Consider the following 23,923-nt stretch of genomic DNA (forward strand, 5'->3'; position numbering starts at 1 on the left):
AAATATAACCTATGCATATAATTTGAGGCAACAATACATGTATAGCATTTGGAGTGGAATTTTTAAAAATAAACTTTTTCACAAAAAAGAACTTCACTTTTTATATATATATATAAAATGACTCACGTGAAAACATTACGCTATTGTAAGAAATAAAAATAATTAATATGGACCATTAAATCTTACTTGAATGATCAAAATTAAAATGTATATACACATGATTATCATGTGACCAATAATTAACTTTTAATCCTAAATTCAAGATTGGTCATAAGACCCAAATTTATTATTCCCTCAATTTTTATCTCATGGTATCATTTGAATAAAAGGAGAGGAAGAAGTACACAAGAAAGTTAAAATGGAAAGTTAAAAATTAAATATTGGTCTAAGAAGATTTCACAATCATCGACCACTAGCTGAGAAAGAATTGGCAAGTATTAGGCCTTAATTATGATAATGAAGTCTATTAGTTGAAATGGAATGATTTTTAGCTTCCTAATCCACTATATGTCTGTTGGTATTGAAATTGACTATGATAGATTGATTACTTCTTTCTACTAATTGAGCACTACCTAAACAAAATTAGCATCTTTCTTTTTGGGACTTGAGTGAAGTAAAAAGCATGAGAATATATAATATACAATTTCCACTTTTTCAAACTCTAGAGTCAATAGAAAGGAGCCAAGATGGGTACAATAAATTAAGCCAAGAGTTTTTTAACGAGTATAAAGATTTATCGACAGTCATTACATCATTCAATATTCATTTAGATTACTTTTTGTTTAAGAGTGAATATGAATGGATGGTAATAAAGTGAATGGCAAAGATGGAACATTGTACATTGGTGCCATTGGTTTGAATAATTGAGGAAGACATAAGATGGTGATGTTGATTATGCAATTTCAGACGTGGTTTTGTAGTGGACCGCATGAAGAGTAATAATTTTTTCAAGAGAAAATAATGTCTTAGTACTCAACTTAAGTTCAGTTAAAGAATAATTTTGCTCAACAAATTCAACAGAATCTTGAGTTTTCTTTTCCATGTTATATCTATATATATTTTTTTTTTTTTCAGAACCAAAGTGAAAATAATAATATATATTTCCTCAACTAACTATGAATTGTTCAACTCAAGATTTGGGTCCAACTCAATCTATGCACTTGATGGTTCTGAAATCAGAAATCTGTGATAGATTTCAGTCACCACATTGCAATTAAAATTGGATTTTGGCTTTTCAAAACTATTTGTTCACCGACTGAATCCGATGAATAGCATCTTCATAATTTGATAATCCAATAACATGTCACATTATAATCTGAATTCATGGACATGGTTTTCTTTACTATTTATGTATTTTATCTCAGTTAATTGTTGATGGAAAAATTAAAAGTTAACAAGACCTCCAAAGTGTCCTCTAATTAACTGAGATAAAATTGACTCAAACTAAACAATGTTCTATCTAAATGATATTAAATCTAGACAAGAAACCAGAGGAAAACTTGATCATCTATTTGCAATAAATATTGGACTGTGATGACCGAAAAGCATAATCATCTCTGCTTTAGTACCAAGCAATTGGATAGGGTTTTTTAAGATAAGCTTCATGTGTTCAAAAGAACATAACACATGTGTTTTACATTCTTTTTAGCACAAGATCTTAATCTTTGGATATCAAAAGCAGGACACAACATTATCTTCAAATTTTCAGCTTTTCCCTGCATTAATTGCAGCATGGACAAAGTCTTCACACTGGGTGAACCCGCCAGAAAACACCTCGGGTAGAACGCCAGCTATATCAAAGGCTTCCTGCAGATCACTAGCACAATTCATCTCATCAAGCCAGGACACCATCTCCTTCGAGAATCCGAGCAGCTGTTTCACGTTCAAGAGTCGCTCTTTCATGACAATTTCCCAGCCTTCCAAGGTCCCACTTTCATCTTCCCCTTGTGTTGTAGATGAATCCCCTTCAGTTCTTCCAGATGCAGTGCTTGTGGATTTCTTGCCCTTGAAGAAATGCTGTAGCTGCTCAACCAAGCCGGTGTAAACAAGCATTGGTCGGATGATAGACAACAGCTCATCATTCTGCCCTGTTTCTCCAGTATCACTTTGGCTCATACTTCCAGATTCCATTTTCTGAGCAGTATCCAACGTGGATGATGGGCGAGCTGGTGATCTAGCATGTGTATGCTGCATGTATGCATGGTAAATTCCACGCTGGAGGAAAGCACGACGGTGCTGCAGCCAGGATTCGTAAGAATCTGATAGAAGTGAATTCACCATCATAAATTGGACTGTTTCTTCCGTCCCCGGTGTAGGTTGGGTGCTAGATGGAGTAGAAGGTCTGACATCTGATGTGGAAGAGGTAATATAAGCTGATACAGCTCTGGCCATTGTTCGGCGCTGGGAGGGGCTTCCTTGATCAAGGAGATGGCGTGCCATTTGGATCATAAATGGGAGGAACCGAGAATTGCTTTCCCGCCCCCCACCACGGCAATCTGCACTAAATGATGCTCCTGTTGCAAACCGGGCCAGCATCTACAAAGGGAAAAATATACATGAATACCATGGTGAGACAAAACTTACTTGTATGTAGTGTCAATTAATTGTGGATATATCAATTTGGAGAGAAATTATTTGACCCAGAGAACGAATTATCTAACTGATGCAACGTTTTTATTTCTTGTTGTATGCAAGATTCCTTAATTATTTTTAACCTGCTCTCCTGTAAGTTCACACCAGGAAATAAAAGAGAGAGAAAATATACATAGCAGCTGAACAACATACCAGAACAATGTCATAAGTCAGTAGGCGGAGTCTGCTTCCATCAGCTCGTCCAAGAGCACTGAGGTTGTCCCAATACTGTTCAACATACCGAATATACTGTGTAAGTGGTACAGATGGGCCTTTGACAGGGAATAAAGAATTACAAAGAGATTCGTTATTTCTTAGGGTAGCCCCTTCCCATTCTTTCTTAGGACTCTTCAATGCAGCATCTGCTCTTTTTGCTTCTTGGTGACATTGGAAATGGATAATATTGAAGTAACTAACAGTAGTGTAAACACACTCTCCACGAGCACTTCCTGAAGCACCAACACCTAGATTCACACGCTTGCTGTAAGAGTAAACACCAAGTAAATCAGCAGGCCTTAAACTATATCCCTCCCGGCATACCATACATGCCAGCCCATCCTCCTCCTCTTGCACATCCTCCAAACCTTCAAGGACTAGCTGGGAAACAACAATGCGTTCGCCTCCATCTGAAGACAGTTCTTGACGCATCCCAAGCCCCTGTATCAAACAAAAGTAGAATTTAGAGAAGGAAAACAATTTTCTACTGGACTAACTAGAGTAGAAAGGTAAAATAAAAAACACATGTCCTATATGTAAATAAAGATTCAGGTAGAGAAGCAGTAAACACAATGTATACTCAACAAAGAAACCTCTTGGTAACTTATCATGCTTTTCTATTGTAAAAGGAGATTTAAAAAGTAGAATCACTTAATTTATACAAATCATTACGTTTGAAACAAAAAATAGACCACCAAAGAAGATGGCAGAACCACAGAAGTGAGCATGTATACAATCACCCACTCTTTTGCTTCTAGTGAATACAAAATTCAAAAAATGCATACTTAAGGAAAAGAAAGACAACAAAAACACAAGTAAATTTCAGTGGTCAGAATTGCAAAACTACGGTGATCAAAATACCTGAAGCAGCTCCTGCCTCTTCTGCAAAGCCCGGCGCCTCATTTCATCCCTAGTAGCATGCCGCAGCTTACGCACCTTCTCCTCCAAGAATCCATCTCCTTTTCCTTCCTTGTTAGATAGCATGTCCAGCAAATTTTCAGCCCTTGCTCCAATCTCATTTTCCCCCGAAACTCTTTCTAGCGCATGCAGCAAGGGTAAGATACCTTCTTCATCAATACACCTTTGAGTGAGCAGATGGCCCATGGATAAACCTCTCAGCATAGACAATATAAGAGGGACAGACGGCAATTTTAATCCCAGTCCCCATTCAGCACTAGTCTTAAAACCAGCCTGCTCTGCATTGGCAAAACTATGTTTCAAATGTCTTATTGCAGTTCCAGTTATACCTTTCTCTACGATAATATCCTTTAATCTTTCCCCACAGGAACTTGTCTTCAGTGACTCTGAAACTCTAACAAAATTTTCTAGTGTGAACCTCTGCTTTGCAGCTTGCTGGGCCATGTTCTCATCCTTGGGATTGTCCAGGTGCTGTTTCTGCAAAAGATCAAATGCTCCCCAATCTTGCAAGTAAGGGCTAAAATGTTGGACGAGAGCATCCATGGCAGCCGGTTCACCATAAGTCAAGTAGGGCAATATTCGAGCAACCATCTCAGTGTTCCTCTGCTGTTTGTTTGATTTCTTAAGGCTCAATGGATGAGACAATCTCTCCAAGAACATGAGAACTATCTTCTTGGCTTGTTCACCTGTCCCAGCTTCTTCACTAGAGACAGTAAGGGCACTTTGAGTGATGCTTATATTGTCACTTTCATTTGCTTCTAATGTTAGAGTTTCAACAATCAAAAGTATGCCTTCAGCTGGCTCCATGGCATCAACTGAGAAAGCCCTCCTCGCTGTCTCAAGAAGTAAGCCTAAAGCCCCTAGCTTCAACAAGGCCCGTCTGTTTTCTCTAATTTTGCAACAGTACATAAGAAGATTAAGAACTGCCACCAACTGCTCCTGGTTCGACTTAAAATCATCTCGCAAATGCTGTACATCAGTCAAAAGTGAGATAACTTCTCAAAAGATTGGAATGGTCTTCAAAAACAAAAGAATATGTGAATGAAGTCAAAGAAATAATATTATCAATGTTTATTATATAGCTCAAACCTATGGAGAAAACTTGTCATTTTTATATAACAAATGAAAGAAACTCTACCCAAAGAACATCTGAACCGTGAGTGAACATGCTTGTCAAACTAGAGAAATCAAGACCAGCAGAACATAATGCCTCACACCAAGGCAAGGCAATTAGTAATCGTTGCTATTAAGTGTAATGACACAGCTAATGCAAAAAACAGAACTCAACACTTTCAAAACTAAATCAACTACATTGAAATGAACCATCATATGTAGTGATGAGGATAAGGTAACATATAATTTAGTTCTAAAGTATATAATAATGTCAAAATATAGTTGCTTATGCCATCTCATCATAATTGAAACCTTCTATTATCTAATAATTGGCTCATGTATCCAAATCTAATGTGTTTTACTTCAAGCTGAAGAAATGTAACTCATTTTGGATGATAAATTCATCAATGAATAAAAATATATATCTGTGCTAACATAATTTTTATTAATAGTTCTATTTAAGGCTTCAATCCAAGTGTAAATGATAAAATAATAAATAAAAATTCACTTCAATCCAAGCTTAATTTGAAAATACATGCTTGGAATCAATTTGACATTCATTACCTGACACATACAGGTAAACAATGTTTGAGTGTGATCTCATTCCAAGGGATCTAACAGTCTAGAAAGTTCAAGATATAAGCCATGCTTCATGCATCACACACACAATGCAGCTAAGTTTTAAATTATGACAATTAAATGTTCACCGATTCCTATTACTATTATCAAAAGTTTCCAATAGAATATCAAAAGGAAAAAATCTAATTAATAAAAGTTTAACTTTAGAAACGATACCACAAACAGAATAATGATAACCAACAGGAAAGAACTGTGCAATATATTCAAGTCAATGGGCATTAAAATAAAATAATCCCTACCTGAATCATGCCCAATAATATCTGTAGCCCACCGCATTCACGAACTGCACCAGCTATAGCAAATTCAACCTCGGGATCCTGAGATTCCTCTCTATCTTCTTCCAACTCTTTAATCATAGGCTCAGTTGCTTCACCATCCACTCCCTGGAATGTGTATATCATAAACAATAGGATACATTCAAAAACAACTTTTTCATAAATGAGACAAATCACATTTGAAATGGTAATAACAAACCTGGAGTCGATATGTAACTGTCATAGGTGGGAAATCTCTGGATGAGGCGACAGTATTTGGAGACAACAAGTTGGGATTAGTCACATTGTTTGAAGACTGATTTGATTTCTTCCAAACTAGCTCATAAACTTGTGCGATGCTCAAATCAAGAGAGATGATATTGCCAGCTACTAGCAACTCCATTCCATAGTCATCCTCAACAAGACCTAACAAATCCAACTGATGGCAGATCTTATTCTTAACATCGCGCATCAATGGACCAATTTCAGCACTCGAGTAAGGATTTTTAGTCATTGATCCCCTAATAAACTCTTCCTGGGTATGAGCCTTGTTGAGGACCAAGAAATATGCAGGCTCGGATTTTGACGGGCAGATAAGATTGCATAGCTGCTCTAAGATAAACTGCAAAAAGATCTTTTTTAGTTCATAGAAAATGATACATGTAAACTATGTAAGTTTCATGTGTAAATTCACATCGAAGCGAATGTAAAAAAAATCGTAAAGTGAATATCTTGTCTATTAACCAGAATCAATTTGGTACTTTGTCGGATGAAAAATTTCTACAAACAGTTTTAGAGGATAAAACATTAAAATAAGATGTTAAATGAATTCATAATCCATACCAAACAAGCACGCCCCTTCCTCTCCTCCCCATGTATTTGCAAACCATTGATACAGGCCTTGATGAACTGTCGGTTATTTTCACTGTTTTCTAGCAGTAGACTATCTAAAAGATCTTTTAGAAGCCGACTGCAATCACTTATCAACTTTGTCTTTTGAACTATCAAGCCACGGATTACAATAAGCGCTTCAAGAACTTCAGAAAGCAAGTAATCTCGCATGAATCTGCAAAAAGATTTAGTTCCATGAGATATGATTAAACCCAAAATATTAAGCTCAAAGTTAAATCCTTCTAGCAGCAGTTGTACCTGGATCTGACATTTGGAACCTCTAGAAATTTACTAAGAAGCTCTATGAGCTTGTGAAGGATAAATCCCTGAGATATATCAATGTGCAGACTCCTTTCCAGAGACTCAACCTTGCTTACTTCTTGGGTAATTAGAGTACAAATTGTCTGTAAACAGCCTCGAACAGTCAGAAATAAACGAGCATCCTCTGAATCTGTCATCTTGAATAGTAACTCAAAATATTCTGCAGCACTTTCACCCACAGAAAGTGTTGCAGGTAACAAAGACACCAATAGGTTCAGCAACCGAAATTTCCTGGATGAACTTTGAGCACAAAGCAAGCTTATAAGCATGCACATCTCTGATTTAATGGATTGAGAACAAGCACTGAGAATAAGTTCTTTAACCCATGATCCCAACTCAAAAACTGATGATAAGTCACTTTTAGCTGTTTTACAGGCACGACGCTTCCACCTCAGAGCATATTTAAGTGCCAGGTAGTCATGCCTTTGGCTTCGTAACCTCTGCCCAGCACCTTTGACAGCCTGAGAAACTTTGTATTGCCTCCTAACAAAATCAAGATAGGAAGCTCCCCTTTCCCATTCTGAATAGCTAAGTAACTGAATATCCCGAGTCTTCGGAGTGGCATCCCAATTTCTTTCTGATGGATCACAGAATGACTTGGTCCCAACAACAGCACTAGTTATAGAGCCAGATACATTTGGATCGCTTTCATCCTTTGTCTGTACAGAAGGCTTACCAAGGCCATCCTCTTTCTCTGGTGTATCAGGTTTTGGAGGTGTACATGCCTGAGACACAATTCTAAGGCAAGGAAGAATGACATACTCAGATATAGCAGGATGCTTTGCACCCAACTTAATAGAAGAAAACAACAACTGAAATACAATGCGTAGCCTTGACTCCCAGAATTCATCAGCCAAAGAACACACCTCAGAAAGTAATAACATCTCCTCACGTGTAGTCACAGCAATGTCCATGGAACGATGATGCTCAAGGCAGTACATAACTTTCTTTTGTAGCAGACTGTTCAATTTAGTAACTGCATTTACATCACCCTCAGATAAAGAACAAAGGACAGCCCTTGCTTGGAAACGGGAAGCTTTAGGACCTTGATGAATGTTATTCTCAAATAATTCAGACAAAATTCCAGCTGAAACAAGTTGCTTTTTGGAATTTGGATGCCTAGCTAGCACATGTAATAGTTCTAGACACTGTGTTATAAATGTGGTTGCACAACCATAGCAGTTATTTGGTGATCTAGAAACTACAAATCTTGAAGCCACACCATTACCAGAATGCTTTAGGTGCAAATAATTCATCAACACCTTACGTAGCCCTTGCAGTGTCTGCACACTTTTACTGACAGAATCAAAAGCTGCTTTGCACTTCTCACCATAGAGGACTCCAAGAAGGGCAATTTTGCGGTTGATTTTACAAGAAGGGCCAGGTAAAGAAACCATCATTTGCTGCACCGAGTCCTTTTGTTGTGAATCCATTTCATTCTCACCAATGCTTGATACAATTTTAAGTAAGGGCTTTTTGAAGCTCAAAAGTTGCTGATATCGCCTATGAGCATTCTCAGACTCCGATTCAATGGCTGTCAGCCCCCTCTTCATATCTTCATCATTCTCCATATTATCAAATGTAAAACTTGGTTTTGCCATGAAATTAAACTCAAACCGCCCATATTTGCTGTATCCGCATTCATTACATAGAAAAGAATCTAAATTCTCATAATTAATGTTGCGGCATTGCCTGCACTGATATGCATTTTCACGACAATTGCTACATATACCATGCTTGTCAGTGACTGGACGACTACAACGAGGGCATTGCAGGGGTTCTAGAGACAATGCCTGAAGATTTTCATAGAACGAATCTAGTTCAATCATGAAGTTGCAAGCAGTAATGGGAATGGGAAATTCAACTTTAAGTTCAGTCTGATTGAAAGCAAGATGACAACTTTTTGCACGCTTCCACAAAGACCAGTTATTTTTCAACTCTGACAAGTCTGAAACTGGCCGATTATTATAATATAGGTTTAAAACCTTCACCGATTTTGACTTCCTGGCATCATGAACATTCATTGTCACGGTCTGGATTGTGTAACTCCCAGTGCATTTCACTATGATACGGTTGTCAGTGAACTTTGTTTCAGATTTTAGAGATTCTAACTTCATCCTGCTGTAAGGTACTTCAGGGGAGCTGCAGGCAACACAAGGTTCACTTTCAAGATAGTACCCATCAAATTCCACAATGCCGCTCAAAGTATTATAGATGCAGGAATTTGGATGGTTAGCTAACAGCTCATTCTGTGAATGGAGTGTCTCAAATATGCACTTAATAACATCAGGCGTCAAGCATCGGTCCACAAGTTCAGAAATGTGGTGTTTTGAGCCAGTATCAGGGGATTTTCCAAGCAACCAAGTCACAAGTTCAGTATACTCCACAATATTCTGACCATACATCGGAAGGAACTTAACTTTTTGAAGGAGAGCCATTAACATAGTGTCTTTGAATGTTGGTTTAGCATGATGCCAGACACCACACAGGACTAGTTTGGCCTCTCCACGTACAGTGCTTGAATTCCACTCCAGAAGGAAACAATCTATGAACTGTTGTAAGGCATCTCCATTCTTGTCACTGAAGACATCTACGAGTGCTTCCATATCCAAATAGGACTTTTCAGAACCAGATTCTGGACCATCTTCACCTTTCTTTTTCTTCTTTGATTCTTGAAGCGTGGTACCTGATTTGTTTGATCTCACATCTGTTGACTCTGTTTTTTGTGAAGTGTGACTATTATCCTTTCCTGTATAGAAGGCCAAATTAAGAAGTTTAAGAGTCTGAATAACAGACTCTTCTCCGAAATAAAATACTCCATTCATCAGGAAGGACAAAATATCTCCATGCCTCAAACAATATTTTTGCCAGTTCCGAGGACGTGCAGCTGCTACTTCTGCCATCAAGGAAAGACACTTCACAATCTTCACACTTCTTTCATACGGGATGGGATTTTGAAAGCCGCCTGACTTGTTTATGTGCTTATAAAGTCTCTTTACTTCACTAGAGAACTGCCAAGTGTCCCGAACACTGTAATAGTGTGACTTGCTCCCACAGAGATGCAGGAAAAGCCTCCTGGCATATCTTCTTACAAAATTAGTATGAGGATTATTAATGTAACTACAGAGAACATCTTGATATCCATCTAGCTTCAAATCCCTGCCATATGACATCTTGTAGACCTTTTCCTTTTCACCAGTTCTGTCATGCTTTTCTGGACGAACAAGGGTGTACACCAGTCGGAAAGCATTCTCTAGCAACAGCCTGTGGTAATCAATAAAGATGTCTGTTCGATGCGCCTTGGCATATGAATCAGAAAAGAAAGGCAGAAAATTACCAGCTGGTAAATCTCTACGTACTGTGAGCAGAGCCCCACATCCTAGCCCTGTGTTCAAACTATGCATGCTTTCATTATTAACAGGAGATTTGAAAACATGCACTAGCTGCTGCAGTATATCCATCAAATAATTTACAAAAGATTGCTGCCTAAGAGAATCGCAAGCTTGAATAAGCTGTGATGCAAAGTCATTCTTCTCTTGGTCATCCACTGAAGTCTTTGCACTGGCTGAAGTGGATGGTGGAAATTGGATGACATTTTTGTCCAGTGTGCAAGTAGTTTCACTCTGTCTTGGCATGGAACCATCACCACCAGGCTGATGCCAGTTTCTAAGCATCAATGTGAAAAACATGAAGACCACAATTGCAACTTCTCCAAATGATGATCGGATTCTGGCTACAAATGGTCTGTTGAGATTAATCTCATCCAAGAACCACTTGATTAGTTTCTCTAAATCTAAGCTATCAGGCTTTGAGCTGTCTATAAAAGGTCCACCCACAGCAGATGACAACCTATAGAAAAGCTGCATAACAGGAATTGCTTGGACTCCAGAGGTTGTATCCATCCACCCTTTTAATTGTTCAAGAAGCCCAGAAAGAAGTAATGAGTTTATCGCTCGTTTTGATGCAGAAATTGAAACAGGATCAGTCAATGAAGCAGAAAAGCCTCCAGAATCATTAGGTTCCAAGACATGGATTGATGGAGAAGAACTATGTGTGTTGCTATCAGCTGGGACAGACAACAAGTTTGGGTCACTAACATCTTCAGGTGTGAAGTGAAATTCATTGCCATCTCCTACTGAATCCACTTCAATTGGAATTGCTGTCATAGGATGATCTCTTGAATGTGGTGGAGGAAGCCGGTCTGAATCTAATACCTCATAACAAGCCTCACACAAGTCAAAATCAGGACAAATGCTACAATGCCATCTTCGCCTAAGTATAGGTACAGTAGAGCAACCATCACAACTGAATTGAACAGATGAAGTGATAGCATCTTCTTCAACCATGACTTGGTTATTTCCAACACTTGTATCAGCAGGGCCTGGAATAGTCACTACACCCTCAGCAGCATCGTCTGTAGCTAACATAGTCTGCTTTGGAAATGGAACCTGAAGAAATCTTGATGATATGGCCAAACTGAAAGGAAAAGAAAATTGTGAAAAACTGGACAACAAATTTAGAAAAGAGTGAAACTGTAATGAGCAAAACTACCTGCTAGCCGTTTGAACAGCTTCATTGGATGAAAAAAGAAGTTTCTTGAGTAATACTACAGCAGGTGCAACAGAGCACACTCCTGCATCTTTGCCATGTAAAGCCAAGCACTCAGCATAGCAATAAATAAGTTCAACTGCAGACATAACAATGCTGTTCATAGTTTGTGTGTCAGGCTTCCCGAAGTCCAGAATTCCCCATAGAACTTGCATGAGTGAATCCAGCACTTGTGAACCTACACCAGAAGTCCAGAACAATATGCAGCTTATATCATATCAGAAGAGTACCAAGTATAACAAAATATGTCCAAACTGAGCAAAATGAATTCATTCACTTAGGGCTTGTTTGAGTAAACATCTTAATTAAGCACTTATTCAATAAGGTGGTTTGGAATAAGCAAAAAAGAGTTTATTTTCATAAGCTTCACTGATTACATAACTGAAATAAGGTCACAAGAACTTATAGGAAGGTGAGGTCATAAACTATTTTCAAAATCTGTTTTCGTAAGTCCAACTAAACCCTCTATAAGCTCTTCCAAATGCTCCCCTCCGATAATCCAAAGTAACGGCACATTAGTGACTTGAAATATATAATGTGAGAGTATGCAAACAAAAGAATGTAGCAACCAACAGCCAGTTCTATGAAAAATGGAAAATTAGGCTTATCCATAATTAATAGATGAACTGATGCAGGGCATAAAATTCAACTAAGAGGTTGCAAGAATGCGTTTATATGACAAGAAAGATTGCTTGAGTTATCATACCCATTCACTCAAGTAATTGTCTAATTTTTTTCTCAATCTAGAGTTAGTGCTTAAATTAGATCTCTGTGCAACATAGAAATAAAATATCATAACACTGAGTTTTTCATGAAGAGAAACTAGAAGCATAACCATAACTTGCTACTGAAATTATTACATGCATTAATTACTCAATGACTAGACATGATTTATTTTAATTTTATATTTATAAATTCAAAGACCTTTCAGGAATATTGTTCATTTTGTTTTCAACCAGGAGGATATGCAAGGAAGGCAGAAGAGAAACAAATGAAAACAAAGATCTATTTGGAAGAAAACTCTCAACTCTCACTTTTTTTATTTATTCATGTGTCTTGTTTCAACCTTAATATTTACTCAATTTTAATATTCTAATAGGATGTAACAGGAATGAATATTATGATGCAATAAAAAGCAAGAATTAAGTTTGAGGAACTGAAAATAAAGTCCATCCCCTAATATATAAGCAAGACTTAAGTTTGAGGAACTGAAAACTAAGTTCAACCCTATATACATCAAAGTAGCCAACTTCGGGAGAGACAATCACGTGATAGTCAATTAGTCATAGTATCTAGCAGGTATTGGTGTACCATCGTTGGTGTCATACATACACTTACCCCATCCGACCAATTTTATGTTTATTTTAAAACAGTTCAGTGATATCGGATGAGCCTTGTAACCTGGAAGTCATGGGTTCAACTCCTGGTAAATAGTCTTTTCATTTGTCAAGGTAAGGCTGCCTAAATTTACCCTTTCTGGACTCCACTAGGTGGGAGCCTCGTGCATTGGGCCGCCCTTTTTGTAGGGTGAGCCTCAGCCAATTGGTAAGTTTTTTGCCTCGTGATATGGAGGTATTGTGTTAAAATCCTGGAAACAACCTCTTCACTAGGGAGGGTAAGGCTGTGTATGTCTACCCTCCCTGGATCCCACTAAGTGGGAGCCTTGTGCAAGGCACCCTTTTTTATTAAACAGATAAGTGATATGAATTTAAGAATAAGTCATAAATGCAAACATACCATTTGTCTCCAGAAATGTTGCAAAATTAGAACGGCGTTGCAATGCAATCTTACAAACTGCACGCATCTGAGCAGTAAACTCATCAATAATCCAACTCCCTACAGTACCACCAAGAGCGAGCCTTGACAACAGTGATGATGATGACTTAACCACTCCAAGAAGCCACATGGTATCCTTAACCTAATGTGAGAAGAGCCCAAAAATAAATAGCGTTACATCCACATTGATAAGCAAAAGTCATGCACCAAAAAATGCAGTATATAGAAAGAAAAGGATACTAGGTACTACTTGATGGTATATCTCTTTCTTGGGGAAAACAGCCTGTAAGACATGACAAGCAGAAGCTTGCAGAACTGGTTCCTGGTCACTCTCAAATATTGCCTCTAGTAGTTGCTTACACTTGAGTCTGCCCAGCTCCATTCTTGCTTCCTCAAGCCTTGAGCAACCCAGTTGCCTACATGATGAATAAAACTTGGTAATTAGCTGAAGCCCATCTGCTATTACTTGCTCCTGAATAGAAGCAGACTGTATTGATCGGTGCTTCTTCCCAGAGCCATTGTGCGATGAGTTCGAACCAAGTACTCTTGCTTCCATATCCAAGATTGCATCCATTTTTTCTTTCCAACCAAATTCATCTTTAGCTCGACCATAAATTTCAAGTGAGTCTACTCTGGGAAGTGATGAGCCATTAAAAGCGGGCCCAACTGAGAGTGAAAATTCTTCATCAGCAAGTAATGATTCGGCAACAGTAAATGGAATATCATACCAGGACCTCATTCCTTCGTCTAACTTAATAACTCTCTGGAAAATAGAGATACTAGAAGGTATGTGACTTGCAGATGTATTACCAACATGAACTCGAAAGCCAACCATGACTATGTCAGGGTTGGAATTGAAGACAGATATCTGTAAATAAGTGCAAACAGGAAGAAATTAGGGAAATAAGAAGGTACAATCAACAACTTCTGAAAGATGGTCATTAGATTTAAAGCAACTAACAAGACTGCTAGTGACTGGTTGCCATCATTATACTGAGACTAAGTGAATTTGTCTAATGTAAGCCAACATCTGTAGGCTTTTGGCATTCCCTGGCCGAACTATGAGGTAGCCTCCCCTACCCAAAAAAAATGTGCTTGTTTGAAGCAGGAAAGAAAGTCAAAATGGAGACTGAACATACATTTTATGCAAATCTTGTGTGCTTTTAGCCTCATTGGTGACTAATTTAAGGGTCTTATCATCTCTATTCTTTTCTCTTTTGGTAGAGTTTCCATCTCTAATCTATAACAAGATTGGAAGCCCCTTGGTAATTAATTTTTCTCTAGTTCTGTTTTCTCCCTTTTGGTTTTACTTGTTTCACAGGATACCTTATCCTCACCCTTGTTGTGCATAAGTTTTCTTACTCTTTTCTTTAAGAAAAAGCTTTTCTATCAAAAAGTATTAACTTCAAAACAAAAGTAACAAGAAACAAAGATTACCTTAAAACCACCAGGGCTGGGACTTTCAAGAAAACCATCTTCATTTAACAAACTTTGTTTGGCACCTTCAGTGTCCCCGTTTCTGATGGCATCACCGCCTAGCTTGACATCTGATGTAATGCACATAGTCTTCTCAAAGAAATCAAGAGGAAATTCAGGATTTGTACCGGCATAAGCTTTATTGAGGATACCAGAGCCCAATTTCTTAACTTTCTCCGATGCTGCGCTAACACTAGCATCTACACCCACAGGAGCATGCGAATATATTTGAAGGCTACCATCATCATGTAACACAAGACAGTGGATTTTATCCTTTGATACCGGTTTGTATGCAGTCACACCAACTATAGGTGAGGTTGAACCCACTGAATGCCGCATGCTCTGTGCAAACATTTCATGTTCCCCCATTGACACAGCAAGTGCAGAATTTGACTTCATACTTGATAAGCATATAAATAATCCACTTCCAGACAGCAATTCTCTCCAATGATGTATCCCAGCAGGCAACAGCTTACTTTCTTGCTCCTCGTATATAGAAGAAAACTCAACTAAAGAGGCTGCATCAGAACTTAGCTGGCCTATCAATGTGGTACCATCATGAAAGGATATGAACAACAGCCTATAAGTTGAAGAGAAGTACAATGATGAGCCTTTTGAATGAATTTCTTTCCCCTGAACCTGTATAACTTCTTTCAATGGAATAGCCCCAACGTTCCCATTGACTGACAGCTCTAACCTGAATATGTTTCCATTTTCTGAAAGAATTACAAGAAACATTTTTCCCTGGGATGCTGGATAAAGAGTGGCATCCACAATCAGGTCATCTGGCAAAGTGAAGTAATGCAATGGACTGATGTTGTCCAGGGACAGGTCATATATTTTGACAAATCTATTAGTGACAACCATTAACTGTACTTGTGAGCCTGGAAGCCAATCCACCCGTCTAACATATGCGCCATGCAGAGCCAGGTCAATGGCAAGGCGGTCAATCACTTCACCGCGAGGATTCAAAGTGAGGACCTGGCAATCTTCATAGCCTGCTACAACAAGATAGTTCTCGACCACAGGATTGAATGCAAGTTGTACAATTTCAAAGCGAACAACATTTTTAGAAAGGGGCTTCACATTGGTCTTGTCAACTGTGACAGGTACAATGGTAGCTTGACCAATTAACTGTCCAACATCAAAAATAGAAACTTTATCACCTTCACCAACGGCAAGTCGACCTCGAATACTGACACTAAGCAAGGACTTCACAAGAGTACCACTTGCTAATTGTGATTTAAGCTCCTTGGCATTTGAATAATCTACCTTTATCTTTAGATCTATTGATCCACTTTTATATGCTTTCTTCAGTTGTAACAGGTCAACGCCATGAGAAATGACCTTGTCTTCACCCAAACTGATTTTTTTATCCTTATTATGGTGAGAGGCTCTTCTGGTAATTATAGATGGCATCAAAGAAGAACAAAGATGGAGCACCCGATTCTCAATATCAAGCTCTTCCAATAACAATAGAATCCCATCTTGAAATTCTTTTGGAATAGATAATCTGACTAAGTTATCTACATCTGAACTCATATCCTCATCAAAATCAGAATCACTATCTGGCAGCTGATCTCCGTCTTCAGAAAAGGGTAAAAATTGCTGGAAAGTATTAGTCCCACGAACAGGTGCACTGCTACCTCCAATGAATTTCCGAGGTTTCAAGCATTGACAGTTACTACCCCTAACACCCCCAGCTCCACAGTCACAAAAGAATCGACTTGAGCGGGAGTAGACAACACGGTGGCCCCGATGGCAAACCTTTGCACAGACAGAGCAACAGCCTTTTGATATGGTCAGGTCACATGTATAGCAAAAGTACCAATGTTGTTCCATGAAATTGCTGCCACTAGAAGTAAATGTGCAAACTTTAGAGGCAAGGGACCTTTCACTGTTAGCATCTTCATCATCCTTATCTATGCTAACAACCTCACCATCAGAAGTTGCATCATCCTCGTCCTCGTCCTCATCTACAGAAGTTGCATCACATTCAAGAGAGACTGATCCCTCTTGATTAGCAGAGAGAGTAAATGTCTCAGAATTCTTCATGGATCCAACTGGTCGAACATCCACATGTCCTAATGCCCCAGAAGTATTTCCAGATGAACACTTCTTAGTTGTTCTTCGTGAGGAAATTATACCAGATCCGCAATCACTCAAGACAGTTTCAATAAAGGCAAATAGAAACTTGAGACCTGGAAGCAGATTGTCATTGCCTGCCAGCTTCTCCGTCAACATTACAGTCCTCTTCAAAAGCTGTTTCATCAATGATTCTCCTCTTGAAATTTGAACGATGAAATTAAAATATGACCTTGCTACATGTATGTCAAATAGCAAAAAAGCAGTATCAAGTGCTAACAGTGCAGATTCAAACATATGATTTTGCAATTCTTTTGATTGTTGCTCAGAGGGTGATGATACAAGGCACAAAACAAAATTTATTGTTGTTTCCCTAAGTGAACTGGAGCTCCCATTTGCACAATTGACCCCACTAGAAGAATCCACTACGGTGCCTAAAATCCTCCTTTCCAACCATTGAGCTAAGCAACTACTATCTTTGTCAAGAAATTTCCTTTGTATCTTCTTTTTGAGATCAGGAAATAGCTCGCCAGATACAAGATCCACAAAGAAACCAAGAACCTTGACATTCACTGATTCAGAGCAGCACGTATCTAGCGAGTCAATTAGAAACAAACAGTCACTATGATGCAACTCCAAATGTTTGTTGATCTGAACTGGCACACTTTCCAGACCAAGATATAAGTTGAGCATAACAGACTTTGAAGGGTCTTTTTTAAGGCTGCTTAATATCTCCATTACCTGGCAGATTATCCATTCAAGAATATTGCCATCACTAACTCCTCCAGCACTAATGTCCCTTAGAAATCCTTCCATTTGCTTTACTAAAATTAAGTTACCATAGTCTGACCATTCAAGTTCTGCAGTCAAACTGTGGTAGATAGTGTCACATTTCACATGAATATTTTCGAAGATTTTATCAAACTTGATATTCATTACTGCATCCAGAATTTCTCTGAGGACCTCAACATCCATATCAACATTTCCTCCTGCTTCATTTATTTTGAGCAATCCATCCAGAGCAAAGATAAGTCCTCTAATGCTAACTATACAAGAAAACATAGTTGCACTAGGAGTAGAAAGATGAAAAGGAAAACCATGAAACATGCACTCCCAAGAGGTTCTAGATAGAATTCCTGAAGCTTTTTTATCGACAGTGGAATCGAACCTTGATAAGAGGGTAAGACAAGACTCCAGCTCACTTTCATTGGAACTACTCCTCTCCAGGAGCTCGCCCTGCAAGAATTTGTCAATTCTAGTATGTTTTAGAAGCAAGACTGGTAAAAACCCAGAAGCCTGATTTTGCCTGGAAGTAATGGTAGCAAGGAAAGCTTTTTGATGAATCTTCACATATTTGTTCAGCAAGGAAGAAAAAAGCCTCACTAATAATGGAAATTGACCAGAGGCAATCATTGAGGATATCATGTTTCCGGCCAGTTCAACATATGTCTGATCTCCAAAATAATTATCTGTCCAGTTAAGACCTTGTCCAGAAATTTCATTGTCCATAAAATATTTCAATATTCCAGTATTAGTAAAGGAGAGTATCAGAGATAGCCACATTCCACTTCTAAGGAAATCCCAACCAAATTCCTCAATTCCTTCAGGCATCGACATAGCACTTAAATGCTGAAGCAAGCTCAATACAGTATCCGGACAAGTAGTGAACTTCTCAATTAGTTGCTGATGGCCTAAAAGTGAATGGCTGAAGTAGGAAAAATGCAACATGTCACATAGATCAAGAGGGTGGTCCCGACTACATGATATGATTGGATGTTCTTCAGAGCCTGCACAGGGGATATCCCAACAAAGAGTGAAAAAATACCTTTCAACAATGAGATCCACCACTGCTGAGGCCTTTTTACCCCTCCAAAGTCCCAGAACCAGTGAAAAGGTCAAATAAATGTCCTCCCACTTTGAAGTTAAGCAATCGATTGTCAAGTCATCCCTACCAAGTGAAACAGGAAATCCTGAAAAATCAATCAGTTGTTCAGTCAAGCTACTGACAACTTCCTCTCCAACCAATGCACCCATAAGATTTTTCAATGCAGTTGATGGCCATGATGAAAGGTGATCATTCACCTTATTTGACATTGATGGTTCAGACTGGGATACAATCCTCAATTTAGATCGGACATCTAAAAGCAATGCTGTTGGACAAGTTTGTTGGTGAAATATCAAATGACGAAGAACTAAGATCAGCCTCGAAACCACTAAAGCCCAGCATGTTAACTGCGTGTTGTTCAAATCCAATGCCAGGTTAGCAACTTCTTTGAAGGTTGAAAAGATTAAGTTTACCATCATTACTTTTTCTGCTTCATCAGACAGGTGGAATGCTATAAGAACTACCTCGATGTGAAAAAGCGAGGGAAGAGTCCCAACAAGATCTTTAAAACTCGGACACTTTGTACAAACAGATTTCACCATGTCAAAAACAAATGAAACATATCCCCTATAAATCTTGGTTCTCAACTGACTACCAGTAGAACCCACCCTACAAAACAAAGTATGAGCAAGTAGGGTCAAAGTCCTATCATCATAACAAAATGCACCATTCTCAACTATTAGGATCTTCTCCACAAGGTAATCTTCAAGTGAATCAGACAAAGCATGGTTCATCAGAAGGTTGTAAAAAAGATCATAACATAGTTCATGGATATGCCCAATCTTCGTGTCCTCGTGTGGAGAAAAACTTTTATCTTCAGAACAACAGCCTTGGCAATTGAGTAGGTAAAGCAAAATATCAATGTGTCTACTGCTGAGCTTGTTGCATCCATCCACATAAAGAGAAGGATGCCATTCTGCAGAGAAGATGCATGTTTTAAGGAAATTCAGAAGTTCTATAGCAGCTTGGATTGGCATATTATGATAGCTGGAATTAGAAATCAAGGTAGCAGCTGGTGGTTGCTCACACCCATCAGTACATGCAACAGAACGTCCAGTCTCAGAGAAAAGATCTCCAAAAAGAGCCTCATCCTCATGGCAAATTGCATTCTCAATATCAGATGTGCCTGTAACTTTTGCAGAACTAGAATACGACCTCTCCATTTTTGGCATTAATTTTAGACCTTCAGAATAAAGGAACAAAGCAAGTTGCAGCAAATTGTCAATCCATTGGCTTGATGAAGGAAATATCAGTTTCAGAAGCTCATCAGATGTGTAACTCTTCCCCAGAGGAACACTCTCCAGATGAAAGAGGCATGACAGAGAATCATTCTGTGAACCAGTAGAACTGCCAAAAAGTTCTGCACCAAAATCTTTCCACTCAAGAGGAACCTGATGCCTTTGCATCTTTAGATCATTAATGAGTTTCAGTGCTTTCTCAACGAATCGGGGGAAGTAAGCTAAAGGGGGATTCAAGTTTAGAGATGACTTATCATATCTCCAAACAGAAGATTCCAAACTCCCCAATATGGATGCTATAATACATGCTTGAATATTCTGGGTAGCACTGCTATTGCCAAAAATAACCTGAACATTGTGAAGAAACTCTTCCACAACCATTAAGACAATGCTCTCGAAACTTCCTTCAATAGTAGCATCGGTATCCACAAACTCAAATTGAACTCTGAACAGACTTGATAAAGCATCAGTGTATGAGGCAACTGCCCTCACCAATGAGACATCATATTCAACATAAGGAACATCCTTCGTGAGAGTTGTGAGTAATTTTAACATCCTCAATGTGAATGACAGTCTCATTCGAAAACTTTGGCCCACTGCCTTCTCATGAAATGCACCTCTGACATTATTAAGTTTATTGCATAGCAAGATCAAGCGAGGAGTGCACTGTCCATGGATAACAGCCCAGTGCTGGGACAGAAAGACAAATTTATTGAGATCTTGGCAATAAGTCAGTGCATTAAATCCAGATCTTTGCCTATCAGGTGGGACACGTTCAGAATCTAAAGTCTTCAGAAGCCAATCCACTGTTTTCTCTTCCTTTGAGCATCTGAAACCTTTTGCAAATGCACTGTTTGGTTAGAATGGCAGGAAACCATGACGAGACAACAATAAATGGAATGTTGATTATTAGGCAAGAAGATGATACCTTGTAGATGGCATTTGGTGTAGTCATCTACAAATTTACCACAATAAGCATCAACGACAGGCAACATATCTACCAAGGCACTTGCAGATGTCGGTTGCAACATGTCTGCCACCGTATCCATTTCATCTACCAAAGCTATCTCTAAAAGATGTATCATATTGTTCTGAAATATTTTCAACAATAATTAGGGAAATGCACAAAAAATGACCACCAATCTACCAAAAAAGAGCACAGCTTAATGCATAAGTATTGGTAAAGGATATGTTGTGACTAGTGAGCAGATAAATAATTTATTTTAGATGAACAGCCATATAAATTCCACTATCTGAGGCCATGAAAAACATAGGCTTATCCACCTTGGATATACACCCAAACATATAAAAGAAAACAAACTTAATGTGAATTTTTTTTTTTCTGAAAGCACTCTTCCAATCTGTCCCAGAACACATTCATCACATTAAGTTGCCTTAGTTAATTTATGCAATGCTCACCAGACATGAGTTTATTCTAAATGGATATTCGCAAAAGACCTTTATTATACCTTCAGGGACAGAAATCAGAACTGATAAAAATACAATACATGAACTACTATCAGAAGCAAGATATAAAGATCAGTCCAAAATACAATTAAATCATTGAGATTAATAAATGTCTTACAAAGGCTTCTTAACTTAAGGTACTCCAGTTCAAAAATGAAGGGGTAAAACTTAAGAAAGAGTGAAGAGAAAAAGTGTGCTCTGACACTGGTTCTGATTTAATTAACCGAGAAATAGAGCTTGCTCATCAAGCTTAACAGTTGTACAATCACTTTAACATTAAAAGAATGACTCGGCTAACTAAGGCAATTAAGAGTTATGAAGGTAACTTGTGGAAAACTGTGTTTAGTTAACTATCCTAAGAAATAATGTGCTGGAAACAACAAATGGTATTATGATTCCTCGCTTAGTAAATAACTAGAGTTATTACTGGATAGGAATTGGACAATTACTTCTTGAAAATAGGCAAGCATTTATTATCCAGGTGTATGTATAACTTATTGATGTATCATCTGATTTTGAATGAATAACAATTTCATATTCTTCAAATTCTAAGATGGTATGGGAGCAGTTCCAGTCTTTGTGAAGGAATTTGAATGTAAGGAAAGCTTAAGGAACTTAGGATTTCATCGAACTACAGTATTAAGGTCTGACACAGTTTGAGGGATTTGAAGATACTGATAGTGGTTATTCATTATTGTTATACAATCTCACGAACAACGCTACTTTGTCGAACCCAGTTCAAGACGATAGAACCAAACATGTGGAGACAGACCCCCACACTATAAATCAGACTTGAATATGCACCCCCATGGCGCCAAACAGCAGACATCTTAACTAAAGCTCTTCCAAGAGCTGATTATCAGAACCTAATATTCGACATGGCCATCATCAACATCTACCACCCAGCTTGAGGGGGAGGGTTGGATGATGATTTGGAAAAGAAGAACAAGCCATAATTGACTAACTTCGTTTTCCTAGGTCCTATAAATTCCTTTCTGATTTTTAGGTATTTACTTTATTAGGAAAAGGACTTCAATCCTTTCCTTTTCAGGCTCCTAAATTAGTGCACAGTTTTCATTGCTTATTTCTGCCCTGTGATCCATATTTGATCAAGGAATGAAAAAACGGCTTTCTTCCAAAGTTAAAGCCTGCAGCACAACATACCTGAATCCCTAGATCGTTGCCATCAAACTCCGATTTCTCCAAATAGCTCACAGCAAATTCTATTGACCGCTGCACAATTGCAACAAGTATCCCTTCTGCTTGCTCCACTATTCATGCAAACCACCACAAACAAGACCGACCAAAATTAAACAGCAACTATTTTCCCACACATATAATATGAATTTTATCAATTCAACCATTGAATTATTATAATTATCCATCGTCTTGACCATTTGTTTCAAATTTTGAACATCAGTAAGAAAGTAATCAAATAGCACTTCATTTCCCTGATGCATATCATTGAAAAACTAAATAATTCCAGATTAATGTACAGCTTCATATATACCAATGCAGTAGCAGTTTTCAATTCAAGCCTAATTCCATGAGAAAATTATCAAATACAATGTTATTCAGTATAAGAATGTTTTTGGCTTACACCGTTGTCAACTGATCCATCCATAAAAACAGATATATACTCTTAAAAACCACTGAATAACAACATCAAAACTAAAAGAACATCAAAATCAGGATCACACAATCTACTACTACGAACACGAGATAAGCAAACTACATGAACTAGAAAATCGTAAGCAAGGTTTAGAAAACGCTACGAATTATCGAAATTGAAACAGAATCCGCGAGAAATGATTGAAATACAGTGAACGATACCTGACAAAGATCGAGTAGCAAAAGCGATCGCATAAGAGAACGAAGAAATCGCCTGAATCTGAGAGAGGTTCCATGATTGAAGGCGGAGGATATCGCCGTCGACTTCGAGGCCGCGGCGGAGAACGGAGTAGAAGGCGTTAAGTGCTGATCTAACGTTATCATCGGAGCGCAGCTTCTGTAAAAGATCTTCCGGCGAGGGAGTAGCGCCGGCGAAGAGAACATCGGCGAGGTTGATGAGATTCTCCGCCATAGAAAGTTCTAGTGAGAGAGAGAGAGAGAGAGAGAGAGTAACTGAAGTGATATAGAAAAAAGATGAAGCAGAGTTGAGGGTGTTAATGGTAATTTTATACTATGTTGGAAATGTTCAAGCTATTTAGACAAGTGATGTGCTTTACTTAACCAACAAGTACATAATGGGAAATGAGTAGAATTTTATCTATAATGTTTCTATTAAATTTCAATTTTGTATGATTATCTTAATTTCAATTCAAATACAATTTTGATTTTTGATTCATCTTTTGTATTCTAGGAGGAGATAAGAAAAGAAAGAAAAAGTTATTGAGTAGAAAATT

The 23,923-nt window shown here is 38.2% G+C and overlaps 1 protein-coding gene across 2 annotated transcripts; it reads right to left on the minus strand.

The window, feature by feature from the left end:
• On the minus strand, positions 1,491–23,691 carry LOC109354738 (auxin transport protein BIG). 2 transcript variants are annotated; one of them, XR_002108592.1, is made up of 15 exons: positions 23,352–23,691; positions 22,683–22,789; positions 20,980–21,142; positions 14,805–20,887; positions 13,618–14,235; positions 13,329–13,509; positions 11,535–11,769; positions 6,921–11,459; positions 6,615–6,837; positions 5,992–6,393; positions 5,757–5,900; positions 3,709–4,734; positions 2,785–3,288; positions 1,644–2,535; positions 1,511–1,607 (listed from the first exon to the last, which is right to left on the minus strand). XR_002108592.1 is itself a non-coding variant. In XM_019597436.1 (14 exons), the coding sequence occupies exons 1-14, from the start codon at positions 23,599–23,601 to the stop codon at positions 1,705–1,707; spliced, it is 15,306 nt and encodes a 5,101-aa protein (XP_019452981.1). In that variant the 5' UTR covers positions 23,602–23,691; the 3' UTR covers positions 1,491–1,704. The 2 variants fall into 2 exon arrangements, 1 of the variants encoding a protein (XP_019452981.1); XM_019597436.1 differs by having other exon boundaries at positions 1,491–2,535.

The sequence above is a fragment of the Lupinus angustifolius genome, chromosome LG08, assembly GCF_001865875.1.
Source record: "Lupinus angustifolius cultivar Tanjil chromosome LG08, LupAngTanjil_v1.0, whole genome shotgun sequence".
In the NCBI taxonomy this organism is placed as follows: Eukaryota; Viridiplantae; Streptophyta; class Magnoliopsida; order Fabales; family Fabaceae; genus Lupinus; species Lupinus angustifolius.